General features: G+C 42.2%; 1 protein-coding gene across 5 annotated transcripts; it reads left to right on the top strand.

Moving 5' to 3' along the window:
* On the top strand, window positions 1-23,504 carry LOC103147311 (semaphorin-3F-like). Of its 5 annotated transcripts, none has more exons than XM_007565577.2 (17): window positions 1-157; window positions 1,214-1,276; window positions 1,663-1,782; window positions 4,741-4,830; window positions 7,729-7,822; window positions 9,512-9,631; window positions 9,810-9,949; window positions 11,495-11,609; window positions 16,178-16,247; window positions 16,333-16,477; window positions 16,651-16,873; window positions 18,058-18,146; window positions 18,244-18,285; window positions 18,523-18,680; window positions 19,066-19,133; window positions 19,253-19,386; window positions 20,859-23,504. In XM_007565577.2, the coding sequence occupies exons 1-17, from the start codon at window positions 68-70 to the stop codon at window positions 21,321-21,323; spliced, it is 2,226 nt and encodes a 741-aa protein (XP_007565639.1). In that variant the 5' UTR covers window positions 1-67; the 3' UTR covers window positions 21,324-23,504. The 5 variants fall into 5 exon arrangements, with proteins under 5 accessions (XP_007565639.1, XP_007565638.1, XP_016533799.1 ...); XM_007565576.2 differs by having other exon boundaries at window positions 19,051-19,133; XM_016678313.1 differs by having other exon boundaries at window positions 19,042-19,133.
* Window positions 23,505-25,003: the final 1,499 nt, after the last annotated feature.

The raw sequence follows: 25,003 nt of genomic DNA, 5'->3' as shown, positions 1-25,003 counted from the left end.
GAGGTCCACTGGTACAGCTCATCACTTTGCCTACCTGCTGAATGCGTCCGACTACCGGATCCTCCGTATGGATGAGGACCACGACCGCATGTATGTTGGCAGCAAGGACCACATCCTGTCCCTAGACCTCCATGACATCAACAAGAGTCCACATATTGTAAGACTTCTATTTATGGCTTTCACTATGACCCTAATCTGGGATAAACGTCTTCACCTCAGCAGCTGCTTCCAGGCCAAAAACACAACGCAACACACAACTGTGAGGTGGAATCAAAATAAAGGCTTTTTGACGTCTTTTCCAAAATATGTTCTTGCATTTACAAGTCAGGGTCTGTCTCTTATCAGGTTTGCACATCTGGAGACGTAATACAGTTAGTTGCCTGTTCAGCACCTTTAGCTCAGTATGATTGAATGAAGATCATGAGAGAAGATACATTTTCAAGTCTTGACTCAGATTTAAACTGGGTCTGAACTTTGACTCAGTCATTCTGAAACATAATTAGTCATGTCTTAAGATGGCCTAGTGAAAGTTAATTTGTTAGGCATACAGTCAGAACTGGATCAGATTATACCATAGAACATTCATGTAAGATGATGGCATAGTCAAAGTATTTTAGATCTAAACTTTGACTAGGCCATTCTGAAACATAGAATGTTCAAGGTTAGCCTAGTAAAATTTCATTTGCCAGGTCTGAAATCAATAGTCTAGTCAAAGTTTCAGGTGATTTTGTAACCTCCAGCAGGTTTTCTGCCTGTTTTTTTTTTTTCATGCTGAAGTAGGGCATCCCGTCTTCACGACTTTTCCACCACCGAATTAAGGGAATGTAATATAGACATTCCTTACTTTTCAGAATTTTACTTTGACATTTTTTAAAACCATGGATATTTTTCCTTCCACTTCACTATTATGTGCTACTTTGTCTTGGACTTTCCCAATGAAGTGCATCAACATTTCTGGTTGTTTCTTCCCCCCAGCTGCAGCCTTATGGGTTGTTTTTATTGGACTGCACTTTTTTGATGTTGGTTTCTGTAATGTGTTGCAAGACATAAATATTATTAAAAACTATGTTAACATTATAGCCATTTCAGCAGAACTGATATTAACATTTGTGGATTTGAATTTGTAACTTTAACCTAGAGATTCGATAAATGACGCTGATGCGTAACAGGTTTGATCGTAGCAATGAAACACATTCTGGTCTCGCCTTTGCAGATCCATTGGCCAGTGTCCGAACGAAGGCGGACAGAATGCCTCGTGAGCGGGAAGGATGCCAGCGTAAGTATGTGTGAAGACTGCGCTTGTAAAATCTGCAGGGTCGTTCTGTTTGGGTGATTCCCATCAACGCTTTCAAAAATATGGAACATTGAAAGTATACAATTCTCTCCGTTGATTTTTTTTTTTCTTTCTAATGTGGATGGCAAGTTTGAAAGGTTTTGAAATCAGCCCAGTAAAAAAGGATTTCCTCCTGCCTAGCCAAGCAGACATCAACAGATTACTGAGTGGCTTCCACTGGATGATAGTTTTTTTTTTTTAATATTTCTACATTTTGTACCGCTTCATTTTGGCAAATCAGCAGACGGTGCACCTGTTAATAAAATGACATGAATTGCTTTTTATTTGGATTTCACCAGGAATAATTTTACTGTTTTTCCCGTTTCCAGGAAGAGTGTGCAAACTTCATCCGTCTAATTGAGCCATGGAACCGGACTCACCTGTACATCTGTGGGACAGGAGCCTACAATCCAGTCTGCACCTTCGTCAACCGCGGGCGTAAACCTCAGGTTAGAAACTAGAACCTGAACACTGCGGAGCCAAAGAAGACACTCTCAGTAGATGGAAACAGTTTTCTCCACCTGTAGCATTAAGGATTCACCTGTCAAACCTTTCCCTCCTGCCGCCTCACCTTGGCCCTGTCCCAAAACGCTCACCACACCATACGCTCCTCTATGAAGTGTGTACTCCACTCAGAGTGCACAGAGAGGTTCAAGTGCAAATGTGGGGACGTACCGATCCACTTTTTTAACATCCGAGACTGGTACAGACATCTGAGGTTCAGTTTTAGACGATACAGAAAAACAGTGCTGAATTAAAATGTTGTTTGTAAGCACAGAGTAAATGTACTGAATTACAAATGTATTTGATAACTCTGCATCAACACAACACAGTTTAATACAACTGACATAAACAATATGTTGACTTCATTGGTCAAACGTAAAAATTAAACGACAAACCTTTTTTCAAATGGTTCAGAAAGTGTAGGAATTATAAAAATAAAATGAATAATAAAGCATGACATCGCTCAGAGCACAGTGGATAAAATTAGATTGAATAGATCGTCCCTTTTTGTCACTGATACCTGATGTAGAATTTTTTTCCACTATCAGGACCGATGCAGATACCAATATCGGATTAGTGCATCTCTGCCACAATTCATCACGCAGCAATGTATTATGGGTAATACACTTTGATCTATTCAACCTAATTTTATCCACTGTGCTCTGAGCGATGTCATGCCACACTTTGGCTTAAGCCAAAGTGTGGCTTGAGGGACCAAGGGGACGTGGCGAAAGAGAACTGGGACACAAAACGCACTCGAACCCTTCAGCAGGAACTCGAACCCTTCAGCAGGAACGCGCGTTTGAAGGACATAAGGGTGGAAGTGGGAGTATTGGGACCAGGCCAACGTCGACCCTTTATGACGGTTTTCCTCCATCATTTGAAAACCAGCTCTCGGTGCCATGTGTCCACATGCAGTAAAGCAACCCGCCTCCCTCTCTGGTCTCAGCATTTACTGGAAGCCTGAACTAACGACTTTGCCACACTCCCCAGTAACACCTCACTGTTATTTTTAAAAAAAATTTTTTGTTTTTAATATCTCACTTGTTCCCAAACAGCAATTAAGGGGATATCCATTTTAAAAAGCACTAAACTGCTGCATTACTGCTTCCTCTAGAGATCACAGAGAGCACGGTTTGCATGAGTTCCCTTTAAAAACACACAGTTCGCCTGTGACCACCCCACCACCCCCAGCACCACAAGGCTAATCAAGGACCTCCATCCAGTCGCTCACATATCCATCCACCGCTTCATGCATTCATCCAGGCAGGCCACCTGCCAGACTCCACCATGTGGGATGTTTGGTAATTGGAAGTGGGAGCTCCCATTATGGGGTGCAAGTGGAATGTTCCATTAATGAGGCCTGTTGTTTTCTCTGGAACAGCAAACAGACGGCCCGAGTCGTGCCCCCCAACAGCACCTTTTCTGAGGCGGGCCAGCTCGTAAACCAAAAGTCAGGAATCAAGCAGTTTTTACACGTGCCTGGTTCTTATTAATTCAGACGGGCTGTTGTTCTCTGATTGGACCCTTTGAGGATAGTTTTGGAGCGGTGTGCACACGTGGGTTTTGGGAACTGTTTTTAGTGAAATGTTTTTGCTTTTGCTGCAGATTCTAGCAGGTTGTAGGATAATCTGGCTGTCATTGATTTAAATGGAGGACAGGAGGGCTGCTGCTGTTCAGCCGTCCTACAGACATACAATTACAGCAACATGTACTTCCTGTGGAACCAAGTACGACCATATATAGTGTGCTAAAAGTCTCTTGAACTTTTTCACATTTTGTGACGGTACACCAAAAACTTTAATGTACTTTATCGGGATTTCATGTGAAATAATTAAGAAAAAAAAAATGACGTAAGATATCCTCCTGACTACCAGTAGTTCATTTTTGTCCTCTGTAGAGGACATTTCTAAACTTGAATATCTCTTGTGCAATTTTCAGAAATAAATCTTTTTTAAAAATGTGACATTCCAGCTGCCATTTAAGCTGCGTTCACAAAGCAGGTCTCGATCCTCTGCAATTTTTTGCTGAAATCAGATTTAAGTTTTTTGTTTTTTGCGTGATTGTTCGTGCTGCTAGTTAACTCTGACTGCACTCAGACTTCTCTGTGAACAGTTTACTACCCCGAAGCGACCCGTCTGCGCAGAGGACCAACATAGACATCACACAGCATTGCTCTGTTTCAGAGGTAATAATGGAATGAAAATAATGTTGCCGTCTTTGGATCGATTTTGATGTTAAGCAGTGGGAGCTGACAGTATTTCCCACAAGATCATAACAAGGCAAAGGAAGCTAAGAAAAATAATCCTAATTTATCACATCTGACTTCTTCTGGTGCAGAAGTCACTACAGTGACGTAAAAGTCTGAAAAATGTGACATGACACTTTGAGAACTACTGTAAACACATCCAATTTAGTACCACATATGAAAGTAACACAAATCAGACTTTTTGGGAGGCGAGTTGATGACGGGATCTGAATTGGGCTGTTCAGACAATCATGAAAAAGTTGGATATGGAATCACATGTGCCTGACGTGTGGCTGTAGCCTTACTGTGCGTTAGCAGCAATATGATGTGTGGTTGCTAGTGAAGAAAAGTGAACCGTTTTTATTCGTAAGCAATTTAGAAAAACCGGTTTTTGGCGTTTGACGTAAAATCCCAGCAAAACACATTGAAGGTTCTGCTTGTAACATGACAAAAAGTGAAAAGGTTCAAGAGGCACGAACACTTTTCTCCAAGGCACTGTGTCTGCTTTTGCGGTAAATGTTTTACTTGAGGAGTTTCTCATCATGTTTTGCAATCAAAAGAGGCCCATGCAATTCACCCGACTGCACAAGGAGGGCCTTGATCCTCCCTCGTCAGCCGCGTAACATCCAGACTGTATTGCTGTTTCCTGTTTTAGACGTCCATGTATCTGCAGATGGCCCTGGCCAGGGGAAGGGCCAGCCGCGCGGCCGAACCCAGCGCGGTGCACGACACACTTGGACTGAAGGTGCGATGCGGGCCCCTGTTTGCGCCGCGGCCCCAGAGGACTGCCGGGGCTGGCGGTCACCAGCAGCATGCCCTCCATTCTTTGTGTCTGAGCACATCCTGTCAATGCCATTTTTAATCTAAAAGCCATCGTTCGTTTATCTTTGTAACATTTAGCATGCGCCTTTTTTTTTTTTTTTTTTTTTTTTAAGTTTGTGCACCATCCTCAAAATTGAATTTCACGTTTCATTCGTACTTTCTTTGTGTCCTCCTCAGTGTTGCAGCACACCGTCTTACTCGTCATCGTCCTTTGTTCGTTTCCGCTTTCTGTATGTGTTAAATGCCACGTTTTGCATGAGCGCGGGGTTATCATGTGAAATGGGGCCGATCAGGCTGCTAAAAACACCAGGCGCAGTTTGAATTAAACAGGCTTTTGTTCCCTTTCAGCGCATGGCATTTAGTCTCATTTACCCCTCATATCAGAAACGGTGGATATTCTAATCACTCACGCTGCTTGTTTGAGTGAATCCAGCTTGCCCCGCCCAAGCAGCGCTGCGTCCCACAGAGGCCGAGTCAGCATCTGACCCACTCCCACAGCAGGGCCTGTTAGCCCAGAGCAAACACCAGCCATCTGTATCCAACTGGCTGCGCTTTGAGGGGAGGAAAACAGCGGCATACTTGAACATGTCTTCACTCGAAAGACTTTGGAACAGGCTTAACGTGAAATAATTCACTTCAAAATTAGTTTGTAGTTCCTTTATTTAAAATGTATTCGAGCCCCTTGGATCTGATTTTAATGTATTGTATTAGGATGTCTGTGGTAGACCAACACAAAGTAATAGAGTATCTTTTCAAACATATTTATAATTCAAATACCATACACTTTTTTTTTCTTTTTTTGCAAATGAAAATCTGAAAAGTGTGGCTTGCACTTGTATTCAGAGTCAATACTGTCCAAGTTTTTGTCAGCTTTTCACATGAAGACACCAAATTTTTATGCTCATTCTTTCCAAAATAGCTCAAGTTTAGATCAACTGCATAGAAAGCATTTGTGAATAAAACTGCTCAAATCCTGCCAAGGATTCACTAACTGATTTCTGTATGAACTTTGACTAAGCCATTCTAACTGATTAAATTGGCCTAATTGGCTCTGAACCATTCCTTTGTAGCTCTGACTATAGTAAAAATCTTCTTGGGATTTGTTTCTCAGCGCTGCTCCATGAAGGCAGGATTTGTGGAGTTGGCGACCACTAGTTGTCATAGCAACACACTGTATCTCCTCCAAAGTCATCTTATAGTTGCTTTGTTGTCCAGGCTGCATCTTTAGGTGGTTGACTGTGTTGGTAACACTTTATTTGAAGGGGTGTGCATAAGACTGACATGACATTGTCATAAACATTACATAATATCTGTCATGAACATGAAGAAGTCTTTATGAATGTTTATGACTGTTGTCATGAAGTGTCATTCGGTAAATAATGACACTTTTAATGCAAAGTTGCTCTAAAAGTTGCATTAAAAGTCCATTAAAAGTGCCAACTTTGCATGATTTTGTAAATAATGACAATTTAATGCAAAGTTATAATTTAACTGTGTTTTTTTCAACATTAGAGGAATACTGACAAAGTTTTTTGCACATTTGCAACAGAAACACAAATTGTATTCTCTTTATGCCAATTTTTTAAAATAAAAACGACTGTTTGCAGTCTGTTTAATTTCAGGCTATCAATGCAAAGGGTGTTAAATCCAAATATCCTCCACAGATTCCCTCCAAACATTTAAAACCATCCATCGTACACTTTACACTTTAAGATTATGTGCCAAGTTGTGTTGGTCTGTCATAAAATCCCAATAAAATACCATAAAGTTAGTTTGTAATGTGCCAAAAAATTTTAAGAGGATTGAATACTTTTGCAGCGTTTGTAACTTCTAATGTGACAGAACTAAGGTAGGATTTTGCGTGTGGAGGGTTGAGGTCTGGGCCGGACTAGCTGAGCTTGGAAGCCGTAGATAACTGCCTTCAGTTCTAGTTTGATTTTTATTTTTTGACTTTTCAGCTTTTCTGCAGGATAATTATGTCACATTTTTATACGAACCCATATAGACACATTTTTTCTTTGGGTGTACATAATTATATGCAACTTCTTTTTATTCTGCACTTCACTTTATGGCATGGCTTTGAGTCAATTAGCCTGCACCTTCTCTCTCTTTTTTATTTCTTTGTTTGCTCGAGCGGTGATGTTAATCAAAGATGAATAGGTAATTGCAAGTGAAGTGTGTTTGGCACAGAGCCACAGTCTCTGTCCCTGATGGGAGTGGGGAAAAAAACGAAAAAAAGACGATGCACTCCGGTCTGCGAGGCTCGGCCACAGGACATGTCATCACATGCCACTGCTTTCATTTTACCCTACACATACGCAAATTCCTGCCAATCACCCACACGCGCTTGTGTGCTGGGAAGCCACAAGCATCGAGCATCAGTCATCCTGGCCTCCATGCGTGGCTTGTTTTTTGTTTGTTTTTTTTCGCCTCCTCTGCTGGATTACAGGTGTCGGCAGCCCGCGCTCCCACCCGTACGTACACACCGAGAAGAAGCTGAGAGGTTTCCAGCTTACTGTGTAGCGAGGCGCGGCCCACGACGCGTTTCTGAAGCTAGAGCCGGCACGGGGACGTTGATTAAAAATTCCTCGCTTTCACTGCATGCATTTTTCTGTATGAACTTACACTCATTATTCTAACACTTCATCCCCCACCGGGCCCCGTGGGTCCCACAGGTGTCAGAGGCAACGCACACGTTCCCTCCCTCATCCTTCCCCCTCCAGGGAATCACAGTGGCAAGACGAAGAGTGCTGAATTTATTCCCATCTCAGATTTTTTTTTTTTTTTTACGTTTTTTTTTTTTTATTATTTTCTGTTTCAGGAAGAAATTTTCCACTTGGAGCCTGGAAAAGTGGAATCTGGGAAGGGGAAGTGCTCCTATGACCCGAAGCTCAACAGCGTGTCAGCTTTGATTAGTGAGTATCGTTATGTGGGTTCGGTTGTATGAGGACTCAGTTCATGTTCTTTCAAACATGACCTGTGGGTCATGTTTGAAAGGACATGTTTGGTTTCATCCCCCGTTTCGCTATGTGACATTTCTCTGTCATATATTATTATTAGTATTATTATTATTATTATTTCAGTATAGAAATGCTAGTGTTCAAGTCTTCTTTACTGTGTGGTGATGTTCATCTTAAAGCTCTGCATTACCTTTAGATGTTTCCAGACATGGAGGAATTTCAGTGTGAGGTTAATATTTACTGTAATGTATAATTAACCAATATGAAAATTGGGGCCAATATCAAGGACCAATATTGATTATTGCTATTATGTTTAATGGCTAATATTGTATATTTCACTACCATTTCGACACCTTTTGGGGATAAAATGACCAGAAACATGTCAAGAAATAAAAATAAATATTGCTCTTTCATATCAGATTTGTTTTATCATACTGGTATGATAAAACATAAACATAAAGGTATGTTTTAGACAAAAACAATAAAAAGGGTACAGCATCCAAAGGGGTGAATACTTTTAAGAGGCCCTGTAACGCAGTGACAGCTTTCAGCAACAAGTTGAGGAGGGACAACACTACTCCTCCTCCTTCATAAAATCTATTCATTTTTATAAGGAACAAAATAATTTGGTGATTTTGAAACCGTGACTGAGAGTCACATTTTCATAGACTAAGTTTTTGTTGTTATATTTCAGACAATAGACCAAGATTAAATGTTATTATTATTCTGCTTCCTTTAATGAACATTTAACCTAAATTGCAGTGGTTTTTGATAATAAGGTTCATTGTGGATGCAGTAATTGATCACGATGCGCCGCCATAAGAAGCCACAGTCCTCCTCTGTCCTCCTCTGTCCTTTGGTACAAGGCCTCTGAACCAGTTGCCACCAGTGGAAGGGGGCTCTTCTTTCTGTGGGGTGTAAATCACTGGCACCCCTTTCCCACATTAGCGCAGTACCATCTGACCGGCACGGTACCGGGACCGTCGTCTAAGATGGATTAACCTCCCACTGCCATCAGTTAGCTCCATACAAGGGACACCGTTGTTAGTGGTGATAAGGATTAAGAACCCTGCGCCACAACAGAAGATTTACCATTGACCACCAACTGCTCAGCTCCCCGCCACATTAGACACGCAATCATCTGTGGACGTTTTAATGATACATCATCAATCTCCCCACAGTGTCGCTCGGGACCATGACATTGTGTATAACGGGGGTAGAAAAGTATCTGGTTCCTCCTGCTGTCTGCGTACGCGGAGCCGTACACCTGCTTTCCACAGCGGCGCCATCAGAGCAGATGGAGGAACCAACACATTCGGCTCAACAGGCTCAACAAACTTACAGCCTGGATTTCTCAATCGGCTGAGTTTCTGTGTTTTGCCAACTGTAAAATTTAAAGTTCATTGCAAAAGTACAGACTTGTTTGTTTTTTTTCTTTTTTTTTTTTTCTTTTTTACATTTCTATTCCAACTCCTTTCAGGGGATTTCAGTTAAAGTTGCATAGTGCAGCTTTAATGAAAAAGATGGACTTTCCTGAACACAGACTCTGCTTCACACCCAGATGTTTTGCTGCACAGTGTAGAGAAATGCGCTTGATCAGAGTGTTAACCTGAACTGGGCCGGTCCGTTTTCTCTCCTTGTCAGATGGAGAGCTGTATGCCGGCGTCTACGTCGACTTCATGGGAACGGACTCGGCCGTTTTCCGTACTTTGGGGACCAAAACTGCAATGCGAACAGACCAGTACAACTCCAGATGGTTGAATGGTAACGATCCTCTTTCATTACGTTTTCCTCCGTGACTTCTTAATACACGACACAAACGGGAACATAAATGTGCCGTATGGTTAAAGTCTATTGTGGTGGTTGCGTGTGTTTTGATTCAACCAGCAGCGAGATTTCAAACAAATGTGTTCCCCCTTTTTCTTTTCCTTTCATGACGTAGATCCCACCTTCGTTCACGTGCACCTCATCCCGGACAGCGCGGAGAGGAACGACGACAAGCTGTATTTCTTCTTCAGGGAGAAATCCTCCGACATGGGTCAGAGTCCCGTGACCCAGTCCCGCATTGGACGCATCTGCCTGGTGTGCACGCACACACACACACATACACACACACACAGCGTGGAGTGGTTTCAGTTAGCTTAATGAAAAGAAAACCTGCAGCGTTTAAACGAAGAGCCTGCGCTCTCCTGAGGCGAGTCGCCCGCTGTGTTTGAACAGCTACAGGGTTTGGCTAACGCTAACATGCTGGAATCCACATGTGTCTTTAACCTTCCTGTCTACAATGCATCCTTCTGTTTGTGAGACTGCACTCTGACCTATGACCTCATGGTCTCCCTGGCCTCTTCTCCCTGGTAGTTCTGATATTTTTAGGTGATTTTTGTCTGGGAGGGTGGGGGGAAGAGAACGCCAGAAAACTGCTTTATTTCAATTAAACTGAAGTTCCTGTGTAGACGCTGGAAACTGAAAGCAAACTGAGGCCAAAAAATAAATCGCAACAGAAAGCTGGTCGAGCGTCAGCGCAGAAAAACAAAATCTTATCAAGTGTTTTTTGGTCTAGTTTCTAGTGCAAATATTTTTGTATATTTGAAAAAAGGCAAGAAAGAAACTTTTCAGCAAGAAATAGGAGCTTTATAAAGTCAGTAACATCTAGTTCTGCTGGCAGGTTATTTAACTTATAATAAGACATTTTTTTTCCTATTGTAAGTGAAGTAATCTTTTTTCTTTAGTATTAAGGAATCACTGACTTAAATCAAGCTCCTATATCTTGCCTTAAAGTTACTTATGAGTTAGTTTTGTCTTATTTCAAGTGTACTTAGATATTTGCAGTAGAAACTAGACTAAAAATACTTGTTAAGATTTGGTGGTTTTGCAGTGACCTTGGTGAACTGACTGTGTTTGTACGGCTTATGTTAAGTGTTTGTGTGTGTGTGTGTGTGCGTGCGCTTGTGTGTGTGTGTTTCCACCTCCATGAAGTTTATATTGTTGTGTGATCATAATGATGGGGATATGTACTTGCTTGCTTGTCGTCTCAGCTGTTCTCTATTGTGTTTGTTTAAAAGGGAGGGTGTGGGGGTGGGGCAGTGACCCGACACACAAACTCCCCCCTCCCAGCGGACACTACGCCGGCGCCCTCCAGAGGCCCGGCCATGCCGCTGCTAGTTCGCCTCACGTCTGGATGCTCTTGCTGCTATTCTTTACACTGATCTAATCGGGAGCGTAAACCGTGAATATTGTTGAAACACTTTCACTTCTTACACCGTCGATGGTTGGAAAAACAATGTGAACGACAGATATAGCTGAACTCGTCCTCACCAGGATGAATTCTGTCTTCACTCGGTAACAGCTGGAGGAGTAATAAAGGAGGAGATAATTGTTTTTTGACCCAGTCTTCGACCCCTTTCTACCTTCCAGACCTTACAACCAGCCCTTTGTGCACACTCGCGTGTGTGTGTGCATGTGTGTGTGTGCATGCGTGTGTGTGCATGCGTGTGTGTGTGTGTGAGCTCCTGCACGGTGGTTTTTCTATGTGAAGAACAGTCAGAGGGACGTAGCTGATGGAGAAACTGTGTTTTGTGCTCGCCCCCTCCCTGCCCCCCCCCTCTCTCTCTCTCTCTCTCGTAACAGAACGATGATGGAGGTCACTGCTGTCTGGTCAACAAGTGGAGCACCTTCCTGAAGGCCAGACTCATCTGCTCAGTGCCCGGGACCGACGGCATGGAAACACACTTTGACGAGCTCCGTGAGTGTATACGCATTTCATCTGCAAAGTAACATCCTTAATAGTTTAGATGTGATCACACATGAAAGAACTGAAAAAACAAACTTTTTTTTTTTTTTTTTTCCATTTTGACAAGAAACGAAGAGGAGCTTCATCACCCCGTATGAGTTCAAACACACATACTGTACACCCCCATGTGAAGCTCAAGTCATTGATACAGAACCAACAAGTTAACCTGGGAATAATACACGGGGCTGCGGTACCTTGAACTAATCCAAAAGAATAAAAATCACCTTACCAGGATTGTTTCTGTAATGGCAACTCGTTGGAAGAATACACACTGGTTCAATGCCTGTCTAGAGTCACAAAAACACCTTTGTGGTTTTATAGGTCGGGCCTTGATGGTCCATAAACTTTATAAAGTGTAAAATATTCATGTGTGGAGTCAGTTGACATAAATGACCAAGTGCTGAAAAGGTTCTGGCTCTTCCTTTTCCAAACGAGGTTTCTGCCTCTGCTGGTTAGTTCAGTGTTGACTCAGACACGGCAGTGCAGAGTGATTCTGTGAGATGGATGGTGATCACTGTCGGGCACCCATGATTAATTGTAGGATATTGTAGTTAAAGGCCATAAATGTGGAGCAAAGCAGGGCGGTGAAGGAACAAGGACAGACATGTCGAGGTACTGAGTGGGAGACGGCGCGCGTGTCAGATTTCAGAGCCAAGGACTCGGAGAAGGAAAGGTAGAGAGGAAATGATGGAGTTTTGTGTTTACTGTCTGGTTTGAGTGTTATTTTAATGCTGGTTCTGGAAATTTGTGGTTGTGGAGGAAAAATCTGTCTCATGTGATGCACAAAGACAAACAGGCCGTTTACAGTTTATAGCAAAAGTATTTGCATACCTTTTACACGTTGTGTCACGTTACATCCACAACCTTGAATGTGTTCAACTTTGAGCTTTGGTGCTAGACTAACATGAGCTGGTGTATAAATACAGACTGGGATGGAAATTTGGACCTAAACACGATTGAAGACCAATTGCAAGACTTGAATATTAAAACTGAATAAACCTGAAATATTTAGGAAAGAAACATATCTATCTCTTTGTTTATCAGGTTTTTTTAAGTGATATTAATTGCCACTTTATCATTATTGCGGTAAATACCACAAAGTATATAAAATAATTTGCAGTCTATCTCACCCCTCCCTAATCTAGATCTATGGCTTGAAAATTTGAAGCCATTATTACCAAAATATCTTCTTTGTTTCCTATATCCTAAAAAAAAAAAACATGGATGTTGGTGGCTGTAATGTTCAGAGATATGAATATTTTTGCAGGGAATATCACATTTCTGAGATCTCAGTGAAGTGACATCACCTACCCTGCATGGCACAGATGCAGAGCAGTTGCTGCTGTGTGAGTCAGATTTGGGAGGAATCGCAGGCTTCCACTGGTTCTGTGAGAGTCGTCGTAAAATGTCTCAGCCTTGTTGCCTAAGGAAAGCCAACGACCTGGAATTCTCCTTTATATTTATTTATGATTTGAAATAAACTTTTTCAGAAGAAGCACGTTATTTGGTGACATCCGAGATTTTTTGTTTCAGGGATATGCTGAGAAACAAATTGGTCGAACAGAAAAGGAATGGACCTGAGTAATCAAATCCCAAAGGCTGATCAAATTTTAAAGGGGCGGTATCGTGTGTTTTCCAGGCGCAGAGTGTCATTTTATAGCACAATCACTTAGCTATGTTAACTTTAGTTGCTATAAAAATTCTACATACATTTCAAATGTGACTTAAAGGAAATTTGGCTTTGTAATTTAACACCTTGAAATTGGCCCTCTGTCTCTTTAAGAGGCTCCACCTACAGGAAGTCATCACAACATGGCTCCTCTATTTAATAATGTTTTTATCAGCGTTCCACTGAGAAGTAGCTCCTTTAATGAGCTCAGCAGAAGTGCAGCTCCACCAGGTGTTTGCTAATTGTTGCTGGCTAGTCTGAAGGAGCTGAGTGGGGGCGTCGTGATTTGCAAAGCTGAATGGTTGCCGTGGGAGATTAAAGGATTCCTCAAACATGCATGACGGAATCAAGACATCCAGGTATTGAATAACATGATGTAAAGCTCCAAAAAGTCGACTTCACAAAACGCTGCCTCTTCCAGTAAAGCTTTAATGCTTCAGAAATACAGGAAAGCGACATGTGAAATGGGAATCGCTGTTAAAGCTGTTATTAATATGAGCGCTCCAGAGCGATCACATCACCGACGCATCAGAAGAGCTTTTCAGTTTCCTCCCTTTGAAGCCGCGATCCGTTTCTCTTCTCAGACGTATCTCTCTTTCCAGTGTGCGCTTGTGTTTCCTTCCATGCAGATCCACAATTTCTGGGACAGCTGTATGTCATGACGAGGATCTAGTGTTGCGTGACGCTCGTGGCAGCTCGTTGGTCTGCGGCCGTCCTAACCCATGACCATTCCGCTGCTGAGATTTTTTGTTGGGTTTTTTTTCGGGGCAGCTGAGGGAGAGATTGAATGGGTGGGAAGATGTTTCTGGTTTTCTCCAGAGAGGAGCTCCGGGCTGCAGACGGTCCCCGGAGGACGACCATGTAGCCTCAGTACTGGACCAGAAACCAGCAGTTGACAGTCAGACAATCCTCACACCAGCCGTGTATCACAGCATCTACACAGGAAGCTGACAGCTAATTCCTCATGCTGCTCTACATGAGACGGCGAGAGCATAAATCTGGATTGGAATACGTATTCTTTCGGTTCCTCGCTTTCCGAAGCGCTAACGCTGTATTTTTAGCCTATTTTTTTTTTTTTAACCAAACAGGGTTTTTTTCCCAACTAGGTTATAGCAGCTCGTGTTGACGGCCTTTGTCCTGTCGCAGGCAGCGAACACGGCTGTCTCCTGGGAGCAGTATTTAGGTCAGGTTCTGAAACAGCAGGAAGACTTATCACCTGTACTTGGCATCAAACAAAGGATGAGCTAAATCAGGCAGTGCCGGCGTCAGAGCTCTGCGGGACGACTAGTGGGAATGTTTGGGATTCAGGAACCTGAAGACCTGGCTTCAGTCGTTATGATGCTGCTGGCCTATCAGATGAGAGATTCAGAACCTCCCAAAGGTTTTTTTATACCCTTTGAAATGCCTCTTATTTTGTGTCATAACAGCCACAACTTTTAAGTCGAGTTTATTTGTATAGCACATTTTATCAATAAGGCACTTCAAAGTGTTTTTACACCATAAAAACATCAAATAATCACTAATCATGAACTAAGCTATAAACATTACTGGATTTTGTCCAAATTATCAAGCAAATGCACATCAAATATAGTTATTATGAATCAAAGACAGCTGGTTTCAGCCTTGATTTAAAGGAACTAAGGGGTTTCGGTTGTTTTGCAGATTTCTGGAAGTTTGTTCCAGATCTGTGGTGCTTAGAAGCTGAATGCTGCTTCTCCACGTTTGGTTCTGGTTCTGGGGCTGCAGAGCAGAACCAGAACCAGAACCTGAGAGGACTGGAAGGTTAATACAGCAACAAATCTTTAATGCATCTTTGTGCTTAGCTGTTCAGTGATTTATAAACCAACTTAAGTATTTTAAAGTCTTTAGTGGTTTTGACAAACATAAACTTAAAAAGTGTTTCATGCATATGTCTCAGCATCTTAGTCAACTGTAGAGACTGAAAAGTTGTTTTTTTTTTTAACATTCTTTATTTGCAAAATACGTCAACCTCTGTTGGTTTGGATGAAAAACATGTGAAGAGCAGTTTTGTTTTTTTTCTTTACAAAATGCAACATATTCTCCATGGATGTAGGTCTGGACTTTGACTAGGTCATGCTACAGAAGTTGAAAATGTTCAAGTAAAAGAAATTCTACCTGTCGTTGTTCTAGGTTGATTTAACTTTGTGCTGCTGTTTATCCCAGTTTCAAGTTGCTTGGAGCTTATAATATTTTTTTTCTGTTTTTTTTCCTGTATTTCCACTGCAAAAACACAATCCTCACCAAATAGTTGTGGTTTCTACTGTAAATATCTTGGTACACTTGAAATGAGACAAAACTAACTTATAAGTAACTTTTCAGCCTAGATATGGAGCTCGTTTAGGTCAATACTTCCTTAATATTGATAATAAAAAGTACTAGTTCCACTGGCAAATTGTTTCATTTATACCAGATTTTTCCCATGTTTTTCATGTGTTCACACTGTTGAGCTTCATTACTGGAAATCAAAACTACAAACCAGGGATTCTACAGGTTTCAGCAACTCAAATTTAAGACTTTTGTTCTAAGATTTCTCAAAGACCATGACAAATGAAATTTAAGAGCTGTAGCGTGACAGAAATGTCATGTGCAAAAGAAAATCACATTTTATACACTAGTTTTTTCACAGAATGCACATAGGACACTTGGGTGTTATTATTTTCCAATATTCTCTGATTATCCAAAAAGAAAGATGGATCTGTGAATATTCTTCCAGCTGAACAAACAAAGGGACTGCCGCATGGCTGGAAATGTTCACTAGTCTGTCTTTTTGTGAAGTAAAATCTTTATCTTTATCAATGCATTAATCTGACTGCTCTGTTCCTCCTTATAGGAGACGTTTACATCCAGCCAACTCAGGACACAAAGAACCCCGTCATCTATGGCGTCTTCACCGTCTCCGGGTTTGTTCCCTTCGCTGAAAACCAAACCTGCTGTGTTTCTGTCGCCTGTGAGGCGAATTTACCCGCTCTTACGTTTTCACCGCAGGTCCGTGTTCAAAGGCTCGGCCATTTGCGTTTACTCCATGGCCGACATCCGCATGGTCTTCAACGGGCCCTTCGCCCACAAAGAGGGTCCCAATTACCAGTGGGTGGCGTACACGGGGAAGATCCCCTACCCTCGCCCCGGCACCGTAAGCCCCTCCTCCTAAAGCAGCTGAGCAACATCCAGGCATCAGCATATCCAAACTGAAGTTTTAACTCTTAGGCTTCATTTTGAGCAGCAATTCTTGTGGGGGGAGAACTTTAAAAAAAAAAAAAAACAAGTTGCGCTCCAGCTCAGGTGATTGTGTTTTTTCTACCCCAGTGCCCTGGAGGAACATTTACGCCCAGCATGAAGTCCACAAAGGACTACCCAGATGAAGTGATCAACTTCATGAGGAATCACCCTGCCATGCACAATGCAGTCTACCCAGTGCACAAGCGCCCCCTGGTGGTCCGAACCAACGTGGACTATGAGTTCACCACCATCTCAGTGGACCAGGTGACGGCTGCAGACGGCAACTATGAAGTGCTCTTCTTAGGAACTGGTGAGTTGTTGTTGTTTTTTTTTTGTTTTGTTTTAACTTAAGATGTGATTTGATTGGCTCGGTCCATCATTAAATTACATAATGACAGAAAAACTCCATTCTCCATTTATTGTTTAATTCATTTACTTACATATTATTTATCACTTTGATTAACATGCATTCCATTGTGTATTTGTGTCTGTTACTTACCGAAAACTAAACTATTTAACAACAGGAATGAAAGTTGGTCCAAAAAATGTCAGATTTATTAAGATGTTTTTTGCTTCTGATCATCTTTGTGTTACATTTGAGCAAGAAAGCAGTTCTTGTGAGTGAAAGGTGAAAAGCCAAAGGTTGGTTCATGCTACATAAATGTGATTTGATGGAATATTTGCCCGAAACGATGGACAGATCCAGCGTTCCTCGCCGCTACAGTTTAGTTTCTAGCTGATGAAGGTGAACCCTTTGATCCGAGTCGACACACTGAGTGACACTGTGGAGAACAGGATGGCCCCCTGTGGAAATAAACCCCATGTAAATGAGGGGCTCTTATCTTTCAGACAAAAGCATTCTTTCCTTTTTGTGCTCGAGTGGAAATTTAACCAATCAAAGGGTTTTTCTCACCTCTCTCTGCTCACATGGAGTAAACAAGAAGATTTGTACCTGGAGGGCAGAGGAGGATGAGCAGCAGGAGGGAAAAGAACAGTGCAGGAGGAAGGAGGGTCAGAGTTAGCGTAGCCATCACCCTGATCCTCCCTGCTGCTGGGAGACACCGCGCAGCCTGCTGCCCTCACATGCTGCGCGTGGCGCCTCCTGACTCCTTTGTGCCGCTGAGCGTCACCGGGATGCGGAAGAATGCGTGTTGGGGTTCAGAGGACATCATAAATCTCAGGCATCAAACTCACTGGAATTCTTCACGGAAATCAAACGGAGCAGGGAAAATCGCCCAAACAGGCACTTTAAGACGAGGACGCAGTGAGCAAGAAGAGAACATCACGTCACTGGAAAAAATAAATGGTTAACCTGGTGAGAGTTATGTGTACAGCATGTTGATGCTGGGATTATCGTCACTGATGACTGCTGAGAGTCAAACACACCTCTGAGGGGCTGTGGGCGGTGGGGGCTGGTGGAGGTTGGTGGGGTTTGGTGGGGGCTAGTGGGGGGCGGCGGCCGCGTGGCTGATGGGTGTGTTTTGTGCTCCCCAGACAAGGGAACAGTTCAGAAAGTCATCGTCCTGCCCAGGGATGACCTGCAGACCGAGGAGCTGGTTCTGGAGGAGGTTGAAGTTTTTAAGGTGAACCCTCTGCACGCTGCATCACACTTTCACTTGTTGCTTATTCTCAAAGAGAAAAGCTAACAGAGTTTCCTGGCTGTTTTGCTTGTATGTCAAGGTTCCCACTCCTATAACGACGATGAAGATCTCATCCAAAAGGGTAAGCGAGCGCAAACTCAGGTTTGCTTCCGGTTTTCTAAACTGAGCTGGAAATAATGACTGACAAACTCGGTTTGCTACACATGATACAGTCGGTAGATGCAGAGTTGGGGTTAAGTGCAACCTGCCCTGATCATAAAACAAATTATGCCTGCAATGATCTTCAAAATAATTTACCCCTTCTCCTACGCTCTGTGTGGTCAGTAACTCTTAGTGCTGTCCTCTTTTCCGTCCACAGCAACAGCTGTACGTGTCCTCTGCGGTCGGCCTGACCCAGCTGGCCCTCCACCGGTGCGATGTGTACGGCGAGGCGTGCGCCGACTGCTGCCTGGCCAGAGATCCGTACTGCGCCTGGGATGGAAAGTCCTGCTCCCGGTACTCGGCCTCACAGAAGAGGTAAGCACCAGCCGCAGCCGCGCGGTCAGCGAGTTCACTAACCAAATAACTAGATCAGTTGGTTCAGCGACACTGACATCGACCTGCCTGTATGGCTGACTGGCTGTTTGGTGACGGGTCAATTTGTGATGGTCTGTGGGAACACTTAGCTTAACAAGACTAATACATATATATATCTATATCTATATAGATATATATAGATATAGATATATATATGTATAAGAAATGTAAAGTCATATGTTGAAAAGGTGGAGATTTGTTCTTATCTGTTTGTATTTTCCTCTTCATTTGGTTTTCATGTGTTACTGAATGGCTTTGAATGGCTTGCGGTTGCTTTATGATGTTTTTCTCTCCTTATTTGGCAATACTGGTCTGACCCGTTTAGACGTAGCCGGAGGCAGGACGTCCGGTACGGGAACCCCATCCGACAGTGCAGAGGCTTCAACTCCAACGGTAAGCAGGCCCCGTTGTCTCACTGTCCAGATGTAGTGACAGGTCAATGGTTACCGGGGAAAAGCAAAAGAAACCATTAGAAAAGCCGTAAACATGAGTTTGCCGTCTCCACTCTGCAGCCAATAAGAACACACTGGAGATGGTGCAGTACGGGGTGGAGGGCAGCAGCACCTTCCTGGAGTGCCAGGCCCGATCTCCACACGCCGTCATTAAATGGCACCTGCAGAGAGACAACAGTGACCGCAGGAAAGAGGTTGGTCTCTCTCACACACACACACACGGGCACACGAGTCTTATCTTGAACTTTGTCATGTTTTGTGTACCGTTTGCTAGGCCTGTCATAATCTTTTTTTTTTCTTTTTTTTTTGCGATAAACAATAATATTGTTGTTTTCAGACCATATACGTATTATAATCTTATTAATGCAAGTACAGCCTCTCAAATATCAATAAACTTTCATTTCTAGTGAATATTTAACAGTGGAACTGGAAGGCAGTTTAAATATCCAAACAAAGAAAACAACCGAAACAAAAGAAAATGGATACTGAAGTCTCTGTAAACAACATTGTTCTTCATTGAAGGAGGAAGTTTAGACCAAAACACCAGACTGAAGACTTTTATCATCTAGAAAGAGAGAGAGACACGAGGGAAACAGTCACACAAATGGGAATTATGGAGCTTGTTTTAATTTATCATGTGATAAATTGATTTATCTTTATTGTGACAGGATCACTGTTTGCTAAGAGACAAAAACCTGATAGAGGCTCAGAAAGACTGAAGATCGTAGTGAATTTCAGTCTCTAGGGGCAAAAAGCACAAAAATGTCATTTCAAAACATTTCCTCTTATTAAAAATCTTTGCCACTTTTGTAGATTTTTATTCAAACAGCAATAAAATACATTGAAGTTTGCACGATACGTGACAAAACCTGATTTTGCCAGGCGCCGTAAATGTCCCGTTGCATGTGGTTCTACTGCCCTGCTACCTTTTTACTTTTGAAAGCTAATGGGCTAATAAATGAGCGTTTCCTCTGGGGGTTCACACATGTCCCAGATTTATTCACTATGAAACACGTTTGGAAAAATCACCCCAGAATAACATGTTGTTGATTATAGGTTAACTCATTGAAGTGTTTTTTTGTTCAGATTAGCTATCGCTATGACGACTTGTCCTCAGGAAGGACAGACCGTAAAGGTCAGCTGTGAAAATGCTTTAATAAACTCTGAGGCAGCAGCTTTTATTGTAAGACCATCTGTGAACAAATGCTTCTATTTTATTGACTCTCCTGTTGGATGTAGTTTGTTGCACAGAAACAAAACACAGGCACTAGTCAGATTTCTGGGTGTAGATGGAAAAACGGCTGCAAGCTGAGTGTATCTAAGAGATCACATCAGTATAACTGTTGTGTTTTTTCTTCTATCTTTGACGTGATCGTACAGAACTGCAGCAAGGACGTTGTCAGAGGTTATCTGCGGGTCAGCAGAAGCTTTAAATGAAGCTGTTGGTTCAGCAAACTGCAGGGGACAGTGATCATAATTAGTCTGGTTTGTGTATTTTGGACATCATAGGTGTGAGTTGAATCCAAATTCTCCCACACTTTTCAGATTTTTTGTTAATGCTTTGAAAATCCTGCTGTTTTTTTTTTTTTGGTGTTTATCAAACAAGCTCCTGCTAAACGTTCCGACGCTCGTGGTTTGACGTCTCGCTGTCCTCCTCCCTGCGTAGATGCGCTCTGACGGGCGGATCCTGAAGACCGAGCAGGGCCTGCTGCTGCGCTCCCTGCAGCCGTCGGACTCCGGCATGTACCAGTGCACCGCCACAGAGAAGAACTTCAAGCACACGCTGGTCAAGCTGCAGCTGGTCGTGCTGTCGGGCCGCGCCGTCAACAACGCGCTGGTGGACGGCGGCGGGGGGCTGGTGCCATCGTCCCTTCACTCGGCCGGCGCCCAGTGGACCCCCAGCGCGGGCCAGTACAAGGACCTGCTGACCATTCTGAGCCAGCCCGAGATGAGCCTGATCAACCAGTACTGCCAGGACTACTGGCAGTTCGGAGACCCGCTGCTGGGAGCGATCAAGGCGAAAGACCTGAAGGAGCTCAAGGAGCAGAAGAAACCCCGCAACCGTCGGCATCACAGGGAGCGACATGAGGAGGAGGACGAGGAAGAGGAGCAGGAGGGAGTAGAGACATGAGGAAGCTGACTGTGTGTTTGAAACACAACCTCCCCTCCACCCGACCCTCCCCCACCCCCAAGAAAACTGGGAAAGACTCGATGAGATGAGAGTAGCAGCTTCAAAGAAAAAGATGAAAAAAATCTGCAAACTGAATGAAAACGGCTTCCAAACGAAACCCCACACACACACACACACACACACACACACACACACCTCCCTCTCCCTCAAGCAGTAACATATATGATACACAGTATTTATTGTAGGTTGTAAATAGTACCATTCTGTGGATTTCTTTGTACTTACAGTAAAAAAGAAAAAAGAAAAGAAGACAAGCTCTTTGTGTATAGGTACCACTTTGGGGGCGGGGAGAATATTGTTATTGTCGTTGATTTGGATGTTGCTGTTACTGTCGGTAGGAAAATCCCCATTCGTCAGCATCATGTGAACTTTGACAGCTTGAGGAACGCGTTGTTGGCGCGCGAGCTGTTGGGACTCAGAGCGGACTGCGACGAGGAGCTGCTGAGAACAAGGTGACGGGAGAATACTTCTTTGTTTTGTTTTTTGTTTTTTTTTACTATTATTATTATTATTATTATTTGTGGACACTCCAGAAGAGCCTGTTCTGCAGCCTCCCTGTGGCTGCATGCAGAGAGAGAGACTTCATGTTGGAAGAGGGACCACTGGACCTTGGTCCCAGTTATCTGTGGGGGTCAGAGGTCGGGGGGGTCACACTGCTTTTCTCAGTGGGAATCCTTGTGTTTCTTTTCTGTCATGTCTGTGTAGATCAGAGGGACTGATTGTAAAAACGATGTGGACCGTCGCTGCGTCCCGCGCCAGATACTAACCGGGATCCAAGAGATTTATTTAAAAACAAAAATAAATAAATAAATAAATAAAATGTTTACTGTCAAAAAGTATGAGACTTACTTCCACGGTGCGGTGCCTGGCTCAAGTGTTCACACAGGAGTGAATTATTTCACATTACATCACAACTAAAGGCTTGAATGTATTTTATTGGGATTCGGTGTGACAGGCCGACATAAAGCAGTGCATAATTATAGAGTGGATGGAAAAGACGCATGATTTTTAAACTCTTTTATGAATAAAAGAGTGTGGAGTCCATTTGAATCCATCTATTGTGTAAAACACACAATTATTTAATGTTATAAAATAATCTGCCAATGGAACTAGAACTTTCTCATCAAATTACTTCATTAAAACAGTCTCCTATAGCTTGTTGAAAATGTACCAGGTCATTTGGTTAAGAACAAATTCTTATCTTCAAAAATACATTAAAAAAAATCATACACCAGAATACCATAAAAATCAGAGAAGGGAAATAAAAAAACATATTCATACTGACTAAATGTACTATAATACACATAAGTCAACAGTTTTCAAAAGCAATTATATTGATCATTTATTATTGTTTTGAATTAAATGAGGTTTTGCCTAATTATGTACATAATACAGACCAATTATGAGACCCGGAATAAAAATTACATTTTGTCAAATCTTATCAAAATCAAGCAAATACACATAAAATATATTGGTCAATGTTCCAGTTAACTCTAAGAAGGCGGTTCTACAGCATTGGTTGAAAAGGACCTCAGTGTTTCGACTGTTTTGCAGTTTTCTAGAAGCTTGTTCCAGATTTGTGGAGAATAGAAGCTGAATGCAGCTTCGTAGGCTAGAACCAGAAGACCTGAGTGGTCTGTAAGGTTGGTACAATAACGACTGATCTTTACTTTGGTCCATTTAACCATTTAGTTTAGGTTAAGGTTAATGTTTTGCTGGAAAGTCACCCTTCACTTTAGCTCCATCTATTCTTTCTTGTGCTGGATTTTATTAAATTAGACTAAAAACTTTTAGGAAGCATACTTTTCCTTCCATATCACAGTGATGCACTGCTTTGACACCGACTGCCGCGCAAAATACCAATAAAATACTTAAAGGTTTGTAGCTACATGGTGACAAAATGTGCAAAAATTCAAGCTTTTTGAACACTTTTGCGAGGGACGGTACCCAAGCTGCTGCTCTATGTTCAGACACACCAGCTGTCTAAATCGGTAACCATGACATCACTTCCTTCAAACGCAGACCTCCTTTGGACGGATTTTGAGGCGTACAAGCTATAAGGATTTGCACACAAGGGCATTATTTAGTTTTATTTTTCAAGGGACATTGGCAGGGGCCAAAAAATAAAACACCAAACAAGCACAAGGTGGGGAAGATGAGGTGGAAGAACAAAAACCGACTCGCAGTGAAAGTTGTTCCAGTCAGGCAGCAAATGTTTGCAGTCAGCAGTTCTGAGCACAAAATAGATTTTTTTTTCTCTCAATTCATTTCCTCTTGAGACTTTTCATGTGTGGAAAAAAAACAATATACACAGCTTTGTTTAAAAAAAAAAAAAGAAAAAGAAAATATTGTGACACCAACCAAAATACCCGGAAGCTGGCTTTCATTGTGTGCATGAACCTGTGTTTGTACTGTAATTCCAGTAAGGCAGCGCGCGGTCGGGCTTCCTGTCTGTCTCTCATCTCTGTGGTGTACAACGCGGCGGTTCTCAGTACTAAAGCCGGGGGGGAAGAAATGCTTTAAAACGTTGGGATTTTAAAATGTTTCTGGTGTAAAGCATGGTACAACTTTTCACTGACGTCAATCCAGTACCTGCTGATTAAGATTTTGGGCGATATCATAGAGATATGATATCTATATACATCTATACTTTAGATGAGATCGGTTTGCTATGAAAGAGATGGCCGATTGGAATCGGGGCCGATTTATCTTTTTTGGAATTAGGAAACTGTATCAGACAGATTTCATATCGGAACCGGTTTTCAAAAAGCAAAAGAAAAAAAAAAGTATTGATTTTGAAGCAACTCAAACCAAAAATATTCACACAATACTACATTAGTGGATATTAAATATCTCCACTGTCACAGGAGGTTCAGTTTGCCTCCTGTCCATGCTACGCTAACATCAGGTGGACTGATACAGTTAGCAGAGTAGCTCAGAAACACAAACACATTGTTATGAAATGACCAGAACATTTTCTGTTTGACAACAGGCAAAGTTATTGTTACTGATACAGCGCTGCAGAACCTCTCTTCAAAAAGTTTAATCTGTCTTCAAGCTAATCATGTTTTGAAACAAACTGTTGCAAAAAACTAAGAGTTAGCATGTCTGTTGGTAAAATAAATAGCCTATCACAGGTGAGCTATCAGAAGCAACATCAGGTTCTTAAGACCCCAGTATTGCTTCATAAGGAGCAGAACAGAGAACAACTTTTCAAAAGTAAAATTTTTGCAGTTACGTGTTTTATGTGATATAGTTTAACATTTACTTTAGAATTCCCATTTTGACACCATATTACTGTGAAATTATGTTTTACGTGATTCTATTGTTTCAATAATACCGGCCCATGCCTGCACTTTAGAGAACCATGCTGCCGAAAAGTTGCTTTAGCCGATCTACCAGAAGTGAAATTCTTGTCATTTGAATCCGCAAGATTATTCTACAGAAAAGAAAAAATGATTTAGAAGAAGCTAAACATAGATATTTGAGACGGGAAAAGTTTTGAAAGTGTCTTTCCAGGCTTGTTTACAGTCTGAATGGAAGTCGCCGTGGATCCATCGATGATTCGTCCACGATGTTTGTATCTGCTTTCAGTGTGGTATTTATCTTCATCACCAGAA

The sequence above is a fragment of the Poecilia formosa genome, unplaced genomic scaffold (genome assembly GCF_000485575.1).
Source record: "Poecilia formosa unplaced genomic scaffold, Poecilia_formosa-5.1.2 Scaffold180, whole genome shotgun sequence".
Lineage (NCBI taxonomy): Eukaryota > Metazoa > Chordata > Actinopteri > Cyprinodontiformes > Poeciliidae > Poecilia > Poecilia formosa.
Note: the sequence above shows the minus strand (reverse complement) of the source record. Positions and strands in the feature narration are given on the sequence as shown.

Coding starts and splice junctions, on each gene's coding strand:
- LOC103147311 (XM_016678313.1), top strand. CDS start 68: ATGGATGAGGACCACGACCGCATGTATGTTGGCAGCAAGGACCACATC. Junction 16,478..16,650: donor CCTACCCTCGCCCCGGCACC/GTAAGCCCCTCC, acceptor TTTCTACCCCAG/TGCCCTGGAGGAACATTTAC. Junction 19,134..19,252: donor CAGAGGCTTCAACTCCAACG/GTAAGCAGGCCC, acceptor TCCACTCTGCAG/CCAATAAGAACACACTGGAG.